This window comes from Castor canadensis, chromosome 10, assembly GCF_047511655.1.
Source record: "Castor canadensis chromosome 10, mCasCan1.hap1v2, whole genome shotgun sequence".
Taxonomy (NCBI): domain Eukaryota; kingdom Metazoa; phylum Chordata; class Mammalia; order Rodentia; family Castoridae; genus Castor; species Castor canadensis.
The window spans coordinates 54,914,506-54,930,998 of NC_133395.1; the positions used below are offsets into that span (position 1 = coordinate 54,914,506).

Here is a 16,493-nt window from a genome sequence, read left to right on the forward strand (position 1 = left end):
TCAAACAGACACAGCAGCACCTAACACCCAAAACTGTGACATTGTGAGATGTGCCATTAGAGGCATAAACAAAGGCGCTAACACATCAAGTAGAGTAGTAATGCATTCCTGGAGAGGAAATGGACTTAAAAGAATGAATACAGGAAAATGAGGACATTCCATGCAGCAAAAAGACCAGGAGCAAATTCTCAGGGCTTATTCTGAATGTGCCACGTGCTGCAGATAAGAAGATGCATGCCAACTGCCCTCAAGCTCCATCACTGATGGAAGAAATGAACTCATGATATAGTGACTTGATAAAGAATGACTAGATCAGGTTCTCAAACATGCTGTGAGAAACTATGGTTTTGGTATGATTCTATCACAACACCCAATGATGATTCAACCATAAGCAACTAACTGAAAAATATCAGTGAGTAGCACCAAATTAAAGAGCTTTTCTGGTGGTGGCATATGAATTCAGTTTTGGCACATCAGTAGGAAACTGGAGATTCCCAAGTGGGGTGGAAAAATGAAATATACACAGCATATTTAGACAGCAAAGGTGTTGAAATGAAAAATCATAGAACATACAAGACACTGTATGTGGTCCACAACGACTAAAATATTCACCACATGACTCATGAAAAAGAAAGAGTGCCAACTCCTGGAGTATTGTGAGACTGCAGACTTTGCACACAATGAAGCAGTGACAAAAAAAAAAAAAAAAGACGACAAACTTTAGTTGGGGTTGAATTATTAAAGTTCTTGAATAGCAAGAAAAACATTTCATACCCTCCTTGGAGTAACTGAAAAGGAAAAAAAATAACTCAAGGTTTTAAACATTATTGGTCACATACTTTTGAGTGAAATACAGTTAAATACTCACAATCCTGAGGTAACTATCATCCAGTACTTGAGATGAAAAAAGTCACTTTTCCTCAAAAAAACTCACTAAAATATCAGTACTGCAATTTTTAAGATTCCACATCCACAAGTTAGTACCCTTTCTACTGTCAAAGAGCTGCCTGGAAGTTTTAAAAATAAAATCAATTTATTATTGATTGCAAATTATTACTAGTTTATTATTGATATGTATTCAATTCCTTAGCATATTTAATGTACACCAAACATGTCTCTAGGTAAGCTAACTTACAGAAGTGTTCGCTTTGTCAACTCAAGCCATAGAAAAAGTCAATGCTGAAATAAAAATGATCAGCAAAAACTTGACAGTGAGTCTACAGCACTGTCTTTATATTTCTGCTCCACTCTTGAGTCTTTGGGGAGGGTTGTGGAACAGGACTGATGAACTCACACTTAAAAAAACATCAGCTTCTCTTCACTGATTAGAATAGGACAATTGTGGTTAACAACTGAGGTGATTTTAGACCATGCTTTTATAATTCCTAATACTTTTACTTTCAGAGATTTAAAGTTAAAATGGAATTAAAATCAGGTAACTTCTGAAGGAAGTCCCTTAAAATTCTACATATAGTTTGTATTTTCTGCTACCATTATGTTATCCTTAAAGTGCTGCTAAAACTTATACTTAAGCTGTTTAAAAACTACACCCAAAGTTATTAAAAACATTTCTGTGAATGCTTACAACACTCTCAAAAGTACCCAATTTTATAAATTATACTAGCAAGTTTTAATGACTTACTGTAGTCTTCAAAGACTGAGCCTAAAAGTACAAAGACCTTCTCTGGATTTAAACCTTCATCTAAATGCATGGAGATCTGATATTCTCTGTAACATTAAGCACTGTTCTTCGCATTTCTCATACACAGGTATCTAATTCATTCAAAACCCTTAGGGTCAGGTGTGCTTCTGAATTCAAAATTCTGAATTTTAGAAGCTAATGAAATATAGACATACTATTGTAACAATTTCAGCATGATCTATGTTATAATTAAATATATTATTTCTATGGTTAAAATGACCATTCGTATTTAAGTTTAGGTTAGCTTTTGTACCACGGGCCATATACATACTAAAAATCTTCAGTATTTTGAGCCTCTTGGAAGAGAATAAATGATTGTAGAACTGTATGAACTCATGCAATGCATAAAACCTCACACAAAGTAGGTATTATCATTCTAGTTTTATAGGTAAGGAAAACTGGAGCAGAGACATTTAGTACTGCCCAAGGTAGGTAGGATTGGATTCCAGCTTTGGAGTCCATGCACTTAAGAACTGTATAATAGTGCCTTTTAATACACTTAACTACATATAGTGTGTGCAGTGGTTACTATTATCTTGTGGTGCAGTGGCTGCATTGTACAGCATGAACTTTAAAACCCTACATAGGCATTAACAACTATTTTCTTCCCTTCTGATGAACTAAAAATTGTCTTTGGGCAAATAATGTGTTTCAAACTTTTTTTGTATATAGGAATCCTTTAATCACAGAGAAAAAAATAAGTCAATAAGAAAAGTCAATGTAAAAATAAGTCAAAAATTAATCCAAATTTGAGTTGAAATTCTGTATATGTAAAATGCTAACATGATTGGGGAAAGAGGACTGAAGTGAGCCAAATTTTATTGAAGTAGTCAGTGATACACAAATGCTAACTAATGTCTCTAGGAAAAAAAACTTGAAACAATCTCAGAATTTATATAATGAAAAGAAACATGAGTTATCCCAACTGAGAATAAGAATTTGATCAACACGATGTGCCAGTCTTCTTACACTTCCAACAGTTTTTAAGGATATCCTGTTTCTCTGTAATGCTAAGGACTGTGAAAGACAGCATCTTTAATACATCCCAAACTACTTATTTGCCTTTACCTTCTGTAAGAGCTAAGAAGCTTGGACTCCTATTTTAAGAAAGCAAGGGTATTTTGATCTTTAAGAATATCTTCCCACCACATGAGCAAAAATTCCAAAGTTCTCCCAACTTGCATCTTTTGACAGCTGATTCAAATATAAAACTGATTCAATATGCAACCAAGTTACCTGAAAAAGGAGCCACAAATTTTCAAAAGCATAGGTGAAGTCTGACAGGCTTAGGTTCAAATTCCAAATGTGGGCAAAGAACTTAACTTTGGCCTTATTTTCAATAAGGACATGCAATCATTACTTCAAAGGGTTGTTACTAATGAGGTAGAAACTCTGGGCTCATAAAAAATGCTAGTATACACTATCTACCACTATACACCCTACACATTAGCATGTGTATGATTTTAGGTGATTTAGGGTCAAGGTTACTAAGGCAGGAAGAGAGGACAAGAGTTAATTTTAGAAGCAAATTACAAGGATGACCTCACATAGTTAACATTTATGGGTAAATCAGTAATTACAATATGCTCACAAGCTTCCAAAATAAAATCTCTTGATGTGTATAAAATGACCATTTAAATTGAAGCTGGGTGTGGTGGTTAACGCTTGTAATCCCAGCACCTGGTGGCCAGCTTGGGCTACATAATTAAGATGCAGTCTCAAAAAAAACAAACAAGACACAACTGGAGACAAAGGAATCCAGATTAATATGGATGACCCCTGTTACCTAAAACTACATATGGCCCTTCCCTGATCAGAAATCAGAATTTTGCCACCTTAGTTTTTATCATCTCTTAGCTCTGGTTTCTCTAAGGCAGAGATAACAAAAAACTGTACTCTCACTTGGCTATAGTAGCAGGTGTGAACATAAAAGTTTGGATCTTTAGAGGTGATTACAAAGGAATACAAACTCTAGTAACAACAAAATTAAATACAACACTCGGAAATCTTCTGTTTTTGAAAATGTCAGTAATACAAATCTGAGAGATGCAAACCAATCTGGACAAAGATCTCAAAGGAACATAGTACAAAGGAATATAGTACATTAGGCTAATCAGGTGGTTTTCTTAAGCTAAGTGTTTGTTTTTTTAAGATGACCTCTAACCGTACAGCCCAAGTGAGCCATGAAATTTCAATCCTCCATCTCCAGTGCTAGGATTTTCAGTCGTGCACTACCATGCCCAGCAGAGGTCAACTACCTCATATGATATGGTGATAACTGGGGGAAGAAGAAAAAGGCAAAATGGAAAGGGACAGCCAAAAAGAATTTTAAATACTGAACTAAATTTTCCATCTACACAGTTCATAATGGCATACTTATGTACCTTTATTTGAAAATTTACATAGGAGGATTCGGTAATTTTCTCTTGCCTTATACAGTTGATATATATAGCTGGTCTGAAAATATGAAGTTAATCTAATCTTGAGACTGCAGTAACAATAATGCTGTAATGTGTTGCAATTAATATCACAAATCTAAACAATGAAATCCTCTCTCCATTCCACATAAAAGAGAAAACAAGCATCTTAAAAAGTAAGCAGTAAGTTTCAACCTTGAAAGACTGAACTTGTTAAATGACAACTAAGGCTGACTGGGTATGTGTAAATTGTCAAAACTGACCTTTTGCTTCGAATTTGTGGTACAGCCATCTAAAGTGATTAGTACACAGCAGAGTCAAAGAAGTAGATCATCCAATTTAAGATTCTTTGGAGACAATGAAAGAATTCTGGGAAGTCATCATAGTGCAAATTATTACAGAAATCAACAGATGGACGTCTGTAAGATTAAGAAAATATATTCCAGAACTAAATCTTAAAGAGGAAAAGAAACACTAAGAAACAAAAATGTACAAGCTGGGTGCAGTGGCTCAAACCTATAATCCTAGCTACTTGGGAGGCAGAGATTGGGAGGGTCACAGTTTGAGGCCAGCCTGGGCATAAACTTTACAAGACCCCATCTAGTCAATGACTAGGCAAGGTGGCGTATGCCTGTCATCCCAAGCTTTGAGGGAGGCTGAGATTGGAAGGATCACAATTCAAGGTCAGCCCAGGCAAAAAAAGTTGAGACTCCCATCACAGAGGAACAAAGCTGGGCATGGTGGCACTGGCATGCACCTATCACCCCAGCTATAGGGATGACAATTAACCAATGCAAAAAGGGCTGGTGGAGTGGCCCAAGTATAGAGCACCTGTTTAGCAAGCACGAGGCCAAGTTCAACCTGTCAGTACTGCCAAAAAAGAAAAAAAAAAAAAAAAGATGTACATTCTGAAGAAGCAGGTTTATTTAGAACATTAAGAGAAAATTAGAAAAATGAAAATGGGGAGAGAGACAGACACCAATTAACAGGTTTGGTAAGACAGGAGATGATAAGGATATAGTTAAGGGGCTCTTACCTGGAAGTTTTTTAACTGTCTGGAGGCTTACAAGTTTCCATTATCTAGCATGGTAAAATCGAAGCACTACTTTAGGGTAGTACTTTTGGGCAGCAGTTTGGCCTAATTCTCAAAATTCCCTTGACTGATAAATCTAATGTACTTAGATCAGGTGCATTTTATAATGTTTTTAGTCATATGTATTAGGAACTCCATTTAGCCCAGCAAAATCCTACATTAAGCAAATCTGATTAACAGACAAGCATACTCTACAGAAAATGTACCCTTTAAAAAAAATACAAGCTAAACCATTCAGGAGGCGATCATGGTTCAAGGCCATCTCAGGTAAAAAAATAAGTGAGACCCTCATCTCAACAAACAAGCTGGGAAGGCAGCTATGCTCACCACTATACCACCAATGCAATAAACAAGCTGGGCATGACAGAACATGCATATAATCCCCACCACATGGGGGAACGAGGTAGAATGAGATCCAGGCTGGTTCTGAGCAAAAAAGCATGAGATCCTTTCTGTAAAATAACTAAGGTTAAAAAAAAGAAAAAGGGGATGGGGGAGCTAGAAGCATGGCTCAAGTGTTATAGCACCTGCTTGGTAAGGGCAAAACAAAGCCCAGGACCTGGGAGCTGGGGGAACCTAAGATGGGCATGGTATTGTACACCTGTAATCCTAGTACTTAGGAGGCAAAGGCAGGAAGACTGCAAGTTTTCTCTATATAAGCATGGGCTTATATAGAGAAAAGTCCCAAAAAAGAAAAAGATAAAAAAAAAAAAAACCACAAAACAAACAAAAATAGTACTAGATTAAAAAGTAAAGTTCTACTATAACAATCATTTTTAAGAAAAAGTTGAGCAGTAAAAATATGACTCTCCAAGCTCTTATAGATTAATTATAGTCAAAGGCACTAAGACACAGAAGGATTAAATCTGTTGTAAATACAAAGCTAGTTAGTAACTAAGGATTCTTGCCTCTGGTATAGGGCTGGATGTCCTCAACTTTATTCTCTTATCCTATGATCCTTTTCCCTTAGGATTAAAGGTACTGAAAATTTTAACAGAGTATGTCACTATCTTGTTTCCCTAAGAAGAAAATTTTAGAAATTCATCCAAGGAGGAACTTAGTTTTGCCTTTCCTGTTAGTGTTCAAGAACAACAACAAAAAAGTAGCTTGCAGGTCTATGTGGGCAGAAGGACAAATTAAAACTCCAGCATGTGTAAACAAGCTGTTAGCAAAGGTGTCTGCATCATCCTAAAGCCATCTTCCTTATGAACTGCCCCCTACATCTCGTATCAAAGGACTAGAAGTAAAGGAGCTGAACTCCTATGCTTTCTAAGGCTGAAATGAGGACAATTTGCTCCTCATTCACCCTACCCTCAGTTCTGAGGGTACAGAGCAAGTGCATTGCCACAAAAACTTAGACATTGAGAAAATTATAGTCCGAAAATGACATTAGTTCTTCAAGTCATCCATGGCATATACTTTATAACAGCTTAGACTGTAAAGAATTTTAATCATGGAATTATTTTTTTGTCTCAAAATTGTATTTACAATGAATGCACTTCTGACCATTCCATAATTCTTTGATGAATACTAACTTTCCTTCTGCTACATTACAAATTAGATATGTTTTAGTTTTTGTATTCTCCTACTATTGACAGATTTTAGGCACAAGAGTAAATACTAAATATACACATATTAATTTACTTTAAAAGTAGCTACTAACCACTGAAACCAAAGTAATTATGGGGATTTAAGAGCAGAGGTTCTCCTCATAAAGAAAAAAACATTCCCCCAACACTGTAACTTTGGGAAAAGCAACAAGAAGCTGAGAGGACTTTGCTAGATCCTTCTTTGCCTCAGCATCCCGGATCATCCTTTGTATAGTTAAATTTGCAATGCATTAAACTCAAGAATCTATGTTTTATTCAGAAATTTGGAAGGTATCACCAAAACCTTAGTGAAATTACAAATATTTCTCATAAAAAGGAACTATATGGAAATTTCCTGTGATAAATAATTTCTTAAAGTTCTCATTAAAAACTTAAGAGAAAGCTACATAAACCAAACTTCTTCATAAAAATATTGTATTTACACAACTCTCATTCGAAAGCAGTTTTAAAAAGCAAACACAACTTAACACTAAAGGTGAAAAATTTATGCTCAACCAAAGTCGCCAGGTCTAATGACAGAATACTACATCAAAAATAAGGCAATAATCCAAAATATACCATTAAACATTTCTCCACTCCCACAACTAGATAGAAGTAATCTAACTAGTAGCAAATGATCTTCCATTCAGTTTCAGCATGTCTGAAATCCTTAAGGACAGAAGTGATACACCTGTGTTCTTCATTCTTCATTAAACTCTTAGAACACTTGAAATAATTTCTAAAGCACGAGGTAAAGAGGTATAGTCTTTTGAGAAGATATTCAGTGTTCAAAGTTCAAGAACGCAGTATCAATACACATTGGGCATTAGTGAATATACACAATATGGTGATAGCAAATTAATTTATTTAGTACTTTTTCCATTCCATATCATCAGGAGGATTGATTTCAACTTTCCTTTTACCTACGTCTGACCAGTTGGTACTCAAAACTGTACCACCAGACTCCATCTGCAATAAAAAATAAAAATAGATCAATTACTAGGCCATATAATAGGGTATTTTCCTTAAAATATTCCAACCATAAAATCCTAAATATTGGCCATTATACATCATTCAATATAAATTCAAAACGTGCTCCCTTCAGCACATGTATATATACTAAAATTGGAACAATACAGAGAAGATTAGCATGGCTCCTGTGTAAGGATGACATGCAAATAAATTCATGAAGCATCCCATTTAAAAAAAAAAAAAAACCCTTAGAATTTTTATTTAATCTTAGGCTTTCCAGAGAGGTTAACAAACTCAAACAAATTTGAAAAGGAAACTCCAAATAATTAAGTGGAATGTCATCTATTCATACACTGCCATATCAAGTGCCATGTACTCCTCTGCCAAATGAAAATAAAATTGACTCCTACAGAAAACGATGTTGTAATCTTCTTTGCTGAATAAAATCTTTACCAGGAAAAATAAACTCTTTTCTATACAAGTTAAACAGAACTTTAAGAGCCCATACTCAATGTTCCCTCTGTGTGAAACACAAACAAGTGTACTCTGAAACTCTTTTAAAAATAAAGGATACCCTTTGGTATCGTCAGGTATATGGTTCCAAGGAAACCACTCCTGAGCAAAAGCTGTGAATACTCAGGACACACAGAATTCAGTACTCTAAAATTACTCACATTTATCAATACAGTACACACAACAGATCTAAACATACATGGAGTACACTACATCACCGTCACAAAAATCACACATTAAAACTGCTCACCAAAAACTAGATCTTACTTCAAGTTCTTTATCCTGAATACTGTAGATACTCTATTCATTTTTCCCATAACCCCACTCAACTTCTGCTAAAAGAATGCTGCCTTTCACAAACCTAAAAATTTTCAACTGATGGGGTGACTCAGGTGGTTGATTGCCTGCCTAGCAAGCATGAGGCCTTGAGTTCTAACTCCAGTACCACTAAAATAAATAAACAAATAAATAAAAATTTTCAATTTATCACTTAAGCACATTAAATGCCCTTTTTGGTTTTGGAGGATCACCATAACTTTTACCTTGCTTTTTGGGTACCATTTCTTTTTTGAGAGGTAGATTTTCACAGACTTTAGGGCAGAGAAACACTTAGCAGATCACACAACAATCTAAACACAAGTAAAGAGAACATGGGATGCACAGCTCCTCCACATCAACTAGGATGCATAATGCATGTGGAAGAATTTAAAACTTTTGGTTTTGAAATTTATTTTGATTTTTATTTTTGACCACACTTCGTCAAAACTGCATGCAATAAATCCACCAATAAAGTGGGCTTACTTTACCTGCAAAACAAGTACACAGTCAGCATATCCTGAAGAAGCCGTTACCTATTCATCATGTACTGAATGTAACACCTACCAGGGACCCTAGCATATAGTCATGGGCTGCATAACATTTAAGTCAACAATAAACTACACACATACATACTTATATATTTTTGGTGGTGGTGGGGTTTGAACTTATAGCTTCTTGAGTCACATTCCCAGCCCTGAACAGCATATGAAAAGATTATAATGGAGCTGGAAAACATACTGCCTTGAGATGTCCACAACACAATGTATACATCACTCAAGAGCAAAAGTGATGTTGGTGTGAACAGACCTACTGTGTTGCAGTAATACAAAGCAAAGCACACACATACAGTGTACAATATTTGATAATAAATGTTACTGGTTTATGTACTTATTACACTGGAGTTTTTATTGTTATTTGAGAAGTGAACTTTACTACTTGCTAAGAACTTTATAGTAAGAGAATATGCTGTTACACTTGTAGCAGCCTCATACATTTCCTGTTTACCCAATCTGTGGATTGCATTAAGAGGCCACGTCAGGCAGTCCAGATCAGTGGTAGAGCACATGCTTTATTAGCATGCACAAGGCCCTGGGTTTGATCCCTAACACCAGGCTCACATATAGAAGAGGACACGAGTGACTGATCTATACCATTCAGATTTGTGTAAATACATTCACTGATGTTTGCATGAACATGAAAATCACTTAAATGTCTTTCTCTGAACACAGCTCACTGTTAAGCGATACATGACTATATATATATTTAAATATATTAATATTTAAAATATTTTAAATAGATGTGTTATTCACAAACACAGAAAGTTACATACCCTACTGTTACAACGGAACATCAAGATAATAATCCTTACGTTAAGATTCCTTACATGGGAGAAGAGTGCTCTTCCCTATCCAAGTTGGGGTTTTTTTTTTGGGGGGGGGGGTTGGACAGTACTGGAGTTTGAACTCAGGACCTCTTGAGCTATACTCCCAACCTATTTTGCTTTAGTTATTTTTCAAACAGGGTCTCAAGTTTTTGTCCAGGCTGGCCTGGCAGTGATCCTTCTATTTAAGTCTCCCACATAGTTGTTGGAATGATGAGTGTGTACCACCATACACAGCTTTATTGGTTAAGATGGGGTCTCACTAACCCTACCTTCCCCCTTCCCCTTCCCCACCAACTTCAAACTGTAATCCTCCCAATCTCTGCCTCCCAAGTACCTGGGATTAGATGTGAGCCACCATGCATGGCCCAAAGTTCTTTTGTTATCCTCCAACCATGAAATGTTACCATCTCTCAGTGGCCTTCTTTGACCCTAGTTATCAAGACTCTGCTCCTATACAATCCGACTTTTATGTAAGCATAACCACCATCAATACAGAATGTATTATACTGCAATGTTGCAATTTAAGGGTTTGCTTTCTTCTATCTACTTCCATACTTGACTGGAACTAAAGTAGACAGTTATTTGAGGCATGGAATATACTTTACTAACATAATTGCCCCTTGGTAGCTATAGAGGATTGGTTCTAGGCATACACCTGCCCCAAACACTGATTAAAAAAAAATCTGTGGTTACTCCCAGTTGCTCAACATAAAATGGTGCAGCATTTGCATATACCCTAAGCACATTAATACAGCATGTATTATATTGCAATGTATACTCTAAATCATCTCTAGATTTATAATATAATACACGTTAGGTTGCTGTCATATTGTATTATCTAGAGCATAAGAAAAAAAGTCTCCATATATTCAGCATAAACATTTTTCCCTAATATTTAAAATTCATAGTTGGCTGAATTCAGACAAAGAACCCTTGCATAGCAAGATGAATGTTCTTATATCCTATTTTTCTAAGCACAGTGTTACCTGAACATAGTAGGCATCAAATACAATGACTCAATTAAATGTGACAAGTCTGTAAAACAAACTACCCCTAAGAGGACCTTAAGTAATAAAACTGAAAGAAGTAACTTTAATTTATAATGTGGTCTACTCACTGATGAATTTATTTTCTCCTTCTCTGTTTATAGACCACAGTGTAATTTAACATTTCCCCGATTATTTTTACATGTTGGTCTTAACCAATTAAACTAGAAGATCAGAGAAGCCTATTTTGTGCCTTTTTTCCACAAACACCAAAGCAAGCCCTTGATCTGTTTAAGAGCAATGCTACCACACAGATGGTTTGTTTTATAGATATGTATGTTTCACTTAACAACCATCGTATTTTCTGTATGAATACTGATGCAGATTCCATAGTGCATTTTTGACTTAACACACTCCTATTTGATCGAGTATTCGTTTAAAAATCAATAGTCAGAGTGACTTCCCCATCTGGGAAGATTAAGTACATGTATTTTTCCTCATAAAAGTAAAATGGTTGTATCATCAAGAACAATAATATACATACTTCTACACTGATAAACCGTCACCAATTCATGTGGTATTTACACTGCTCTAGCAAAAGTCTGAACTTTCTAGATGTTCAGAAAATGGAAGGTCACTCAGCTATTGTGATAAGCACAATTTAAATAACTTTCTACACGACCACTATAACCTGTGTACTCTTAAATCTTCCTACTTCTACCTGACAACAAATGAGCTAGAATAAACCATTTACAAGTTTCCAACTTCTTCAACAATTACTCTAAGTTTATAGAGCAAGAAGAAATGTTAAAAACCTATTCAAAAACGTCTCCCAGCTAATAGTACATGCAACTTGGTCTCTTAACTACTTGTTGTTTCCTTAAATATCTATAATCAATTGCCATAATATTTTTTGGGGGGAAAAAAGTATATGTTCTTACAAATGATTTGTTCATGGCACGTTTCACTTCATCAGAACCATCTGAGTAAATCTGCTGAAATAATTTGTTTAAAGCTGCATCACCCTCCAACTTCTCATTCTTTTCTTCTTCTTTAATTTCACCAACCAATTTATCCCAATTTCTTGTGTAATGAGATGATGATGGATATAGGTTCTTCACATCTACAAAGTAAAAAAAAAAAAAAAAGAAGTGACTAATCAACATGTTTTGATTATGTCAAGAATATGTAAACGTTGTGGACATGGTATACAGAACATCTCAGCAAGTAGTTTAGGTCATTGAATTTCAAATTTGCAGTAAGTATATCTTTGATATACTTATGTTTATACTTATGTTTATGATATAAACATAAGTAACTAGATTTACATTTCTAAAAACTGAATCAGCATAATACAAAATCTGACTTTTGAGCAAAACAACTCAATGTAGGCTTGTGGTACACTATACAAGATTAGATTAAAAACAAGATTCTTTATGTTAATGGGAAACTGGGTGAAGTATACAGGAACTTTTATATTTAAGGAAAATTTATAAGGTGACAAATAATTCTAAAAATACAAGTTTTTTTAAACAAATGCTTCATTAAAAATTCTTCATGTAAATAAGATTTTAATATTAAAATGTGGCTTTTTCAGAGTAGAAATAAACTAAAGATATAAATAATCACCTACAGTTAAGACCTCATCATCCTCTCCACACATTAAAAATATAACATTACTTCAACAGGAGATAGTAACGAATTCCTGAATGCTTAAAACATAAATTATCTATACAGAACAGAACCTAACAGTATTTATGCCCTACAAACACTGCTAACAGGCAATTTGCAGAGGGAGAAGGTACTCGCCCAGGAGCTCACGGTTTGTCAGGGCTGACCCAAAGACCAAGGGAATGAAGATTTTGGCACATAATTTAAAAATAACTAAATGAGCAAGTAGCAGCTATTTGTTATTCAATGAAGATACAATAATGGCCACACATATGAGCTACATATGATTTTAAAATCTACAGTTGTATGTTACTAAAAGAACTAAGATGAAATACATTTTAATATGTATTTTATTTACCTAGCATATTGGAAATTTCAACATGAAACTAATAAAAATATTATAATAGTTTATATTATTTTTGTATATATTACTTTCAAAATCTTGTAATTCATATCTCAATGAAGATTAGTCACATCTCAAGTGCTCAATAGGTACACGTGCCAGCAGCTACTGCACTGGATGATAGAGGTACTTCATTTTAAAAAACCTGATTTTAAATTTCTCTCAACACATAAGGACACAATTAATACTAATCTAAATGTTCTTCTCCAATAATGCTTTCTATATCCCTTTTCTCAAAATAGTTGAGAAACTATTGAATATTCATTTTTTCTTCATTTCTCTTTACCCACAAATAAGAACTTTCTCCCTGCCATTTTCCATCAAAACAAAATCCAATGGGACTTCATATAGTTTTATTCAGGGCAAATATATTGTTTTGAGAATCCTATTCACCTTCCCTGTACTAAAAATCCTATCTCTGTACATTTTTCACTAGTAGCTAAAGAAACAAAAAAATGCATGCCATGGTTAAGTTAAGGGCCTGAGAAACATGGATTTAATTCTTTCTAATGCTAAAACCCAGAAAGGATGAGAAGAGAGGTTCTAATCTCATTTTACAGATAAGAAAGCTGGCCCAGATAGGTTAACTGACTTGCCCTTATCTACAGTCTACAGCCTACAGTACATATTAATGTACATAGTAATATGACAAGCATATTAATTCCTTACAAAGACATAAGAGGACAGGAGGGAAAGAATCTTGAATATCTAAGGTATTGAGTTCAGAAAAAAACTTACTAACTCTAACACTAAAAATCCTTTTATATTTAATCTCAGAAAAACCTTAACATCTGGAGACAGTAGATGAGAGCTGAGTAATCTAACTACCTTGCTGATTCACTATATCAAATAACTGCAAAGATACAAAGAGACCATTTCCATTGTTCAAAAATGCAGCAACAAGAAGTATCACATATGGATTAACAGAAGAACCAGACCCAGACTCTGAACTCCTACAGCACTTTAATTCTAGAACATGAAACCTGGTAGGTGATTTTGAGCAAGGTGCTTAACCTCTCTCAGCCTGTAAAACAGAAATAATAATACTGGGCTGCCTATTAGGAGGGCTGTTGTTACCATTAAGTGAGACACTACATTTAAAATGACTCTTAAAAAAGCTGTGCATTATATAAACCTCAACCCAAAAATCTCTGGTAGTCAGTTCAACATTTTTACTATCTCTTTCAAATATCAACTAGAACCATTTCAGTCCTTAAAACTTGCCTGTTGTTACTCATTTTCCTGGTTTTCTTAGTAATATTACAGACAAGTTATGATGTTATTAGGGGAAGTTGGATGAAGGGCACACAGAAACTATTTTTTGGCAACTTCTGTGTCTAAAATTACTTAAATACACACACAGAGCATCTGTTGAATAACTCGTTTTCTAAAAGTTGCCAAGTAAATGTGTTTTGTTATAAAAAAGTATTGAAAATCTGAAAGTAGCTGAGACACAATGATATTTTCTTTCAGTCATCAAATCAGAGTATTAACTAACAAATCAAGTAGCAATTTCTCCCCATTCATTAATGAGGCTATTATAGTAAAGTGCAATCTTAGGTTACTGTTCTTAAGAGTGTCCTGCAAATTAATTATTCCATTAGAAAAATGCTTACCTGCCTATTGCACATGCTTAAAACTGACCTCAACACAATGGTGTTCGTCTCTTGAAGATTCACATAATTAACCCTAGTTTTCTATTCTTCTCATGGGGCTTTCCTTAACACTCATTACCTATTTGTGTCCATCTCTTAAATTAGTAATATAATGAAATGGGCTTTACTCTGTGAAGCCCTGAAATTCTAGGAAATTAAGTCAACATCAACAACAGAAGAAACAAAAAGGAACAAATAAAGGCAGAGAGGAAAAACTCTATCAGCAAAGCAAAGTAATTCACAATCAGAAAAAAAGCAATACAAAAGTCAACACATAAAAACAACCTCCATCTAATGTCATAAATTGAAAAAATGTACAGGATCCCACAACTCTGGGATTTTGCTACCATTCTTGTATTCTTAAGAGTTTAGAAAATTAGAACATTTATGAAAGGCTACTCTGCATTCTTTAGAGAATAACTTTATCATATCCAATTTGTCTTTTCTTGGAAATATAAGTAATGAAAGTAGAAAGAAGGCTAATTACTATCTAATTTCAACTGCACAACACAATATGAATTTAAAGCTCATTATGCCAGCAAACAAACCTGCTATGAACTGTTTTGGTGTAGGCATGTCTCCTTGTCCCTCTAGCTTTTCCCATCTCACAGCCTCGGGCTTTTTCATTTTAATTTCAATCTGGAGGAAACACCAAATAAAATCCATTATTCAATGTAAAATACATAAATCAGTAAAAATGCAATTTTATTAAGTCATCAAAGTTTTATAAGAATAGTGTCTGACAACTGAAGTGCAGAAGGCTAAATGTGAAGAATTATGAAACATTTATATTGTTTCTACTCTTAGACTTCACCCTTCAAAAAACAACAAACACACAATATTAAGAATCTTGAAACCTAAATGCTTTTTTATTTTTCTGAAGTAGTGTTCTAAAACAGGGATGATTCTGCCACCCACAGGACACTGGGTAATGTCAGTATATATCTTTGGTTGTCACAACTAGAGGGGGAAAGCAAAAATAGGCATCTAGTAAACAGAAACCAGATATATAGCACACATACATATATACATAGAAATCAAATACATAGATGTATAGAACACTATAAATCCTACAAGGTATACAGCAACCCCTTACAACAGAATTATCTAGCTAAAAATGTCAGTAATACCACTGCTTTTAACCCTGTTCTAAAGAAATTACTATAGTCACGTGTGTTAACAAGTTTTAGAGAAACTTATTCCACTGCATAGAAATAATAAAACTACTGCTAACATTTACACAATCACCCATTCAACAAATAACTGCACGTTGACAATCCTTTTTGCTGGGTTAGTGGAGTGGTTCAAGAAGGAAAAGCAGCTGCCTAGCAAGCATGAGGCCCTACATTCAAAACCTACTGCCACCAAAAAAAAAAAAGAGAGAGAGAGAGAGAGAATTCTTTTGCTAAAAATGCCTGGGGTGGTCCCAAGCATTTAAGATTTCAGATTTTTTGGACTTTGGAGCATTTGCATACACACAATGAGATGTCTTGGGGATGGGACCAAAGTTTAAAAGATGACCTTCATTTATGTTGCATTTACACTTTATCCATATAGTCTGAAGATAATTTTGTACAATACACAATACAATACATAGTGTGTTTATGTTTTGACTATAACCTATCACATAGTCAGAAGTGGAATCCTCTACTACTGGTGACATATTAGTACTCAGAACGTGACAGATTTGGGAGCACTGAGAACTTGAGATTTTCATTATTAGGGATATTCAACCTGTATGAAACGCCAACTGTGAGTAGACCCATTAGTAAGAATGAAGAAAGGGTAGC

General features: G+C 34.7%; 1 protein-coding gene and 1 non-coding gene across 4 annotated transcripts in view; one reads left to right on the forward strand and one right to left on the reverse strand.

Moving 5' to 3' along the window:
• Positions 1-7,646: 7,646 nt before the first annotated feature.
• Positions 7,647-16,493, reverse strand: part of Sugt1 (SGT1 homolog, MIS12 kinetochore complex assembly cochaperone) — a 32,932-nt gene continuing 24,085 nt past the window's right edge. For all 3 annotated transcript variants that reach the window (XM_020164914.2, XM_074043294.1, XM_074043293.1), the window contains 3 exons: positions 15,252-15,342; positions 11,916-12,097; positions 7,647-7,770 (listed from right to left, as the gene is read on the reverse strand). In XM_020164914.2, the coding sequence (XP_020020503.1) occupies positions 7,669-7,770; positions 11,916-12,097; positions 15,252-15,342 (375 nt within the window). In that variant the 3' untranslated portion in view covers positions 7,647-7,668. The remainder of the gene's footprint in view (positions 7,771-11,915; positions 12,098-15,251; positions 15,343-16,493) is intronic.
• Positions 7,901-8,005, forward strand: LOC141413136 (U6 spliceosomal RNA). Its single transcript, XR_012437959.1, has one exon. It is a non-coding gene; the product is annotated as a U6 spliceosomal RNA (small nuclear RNA).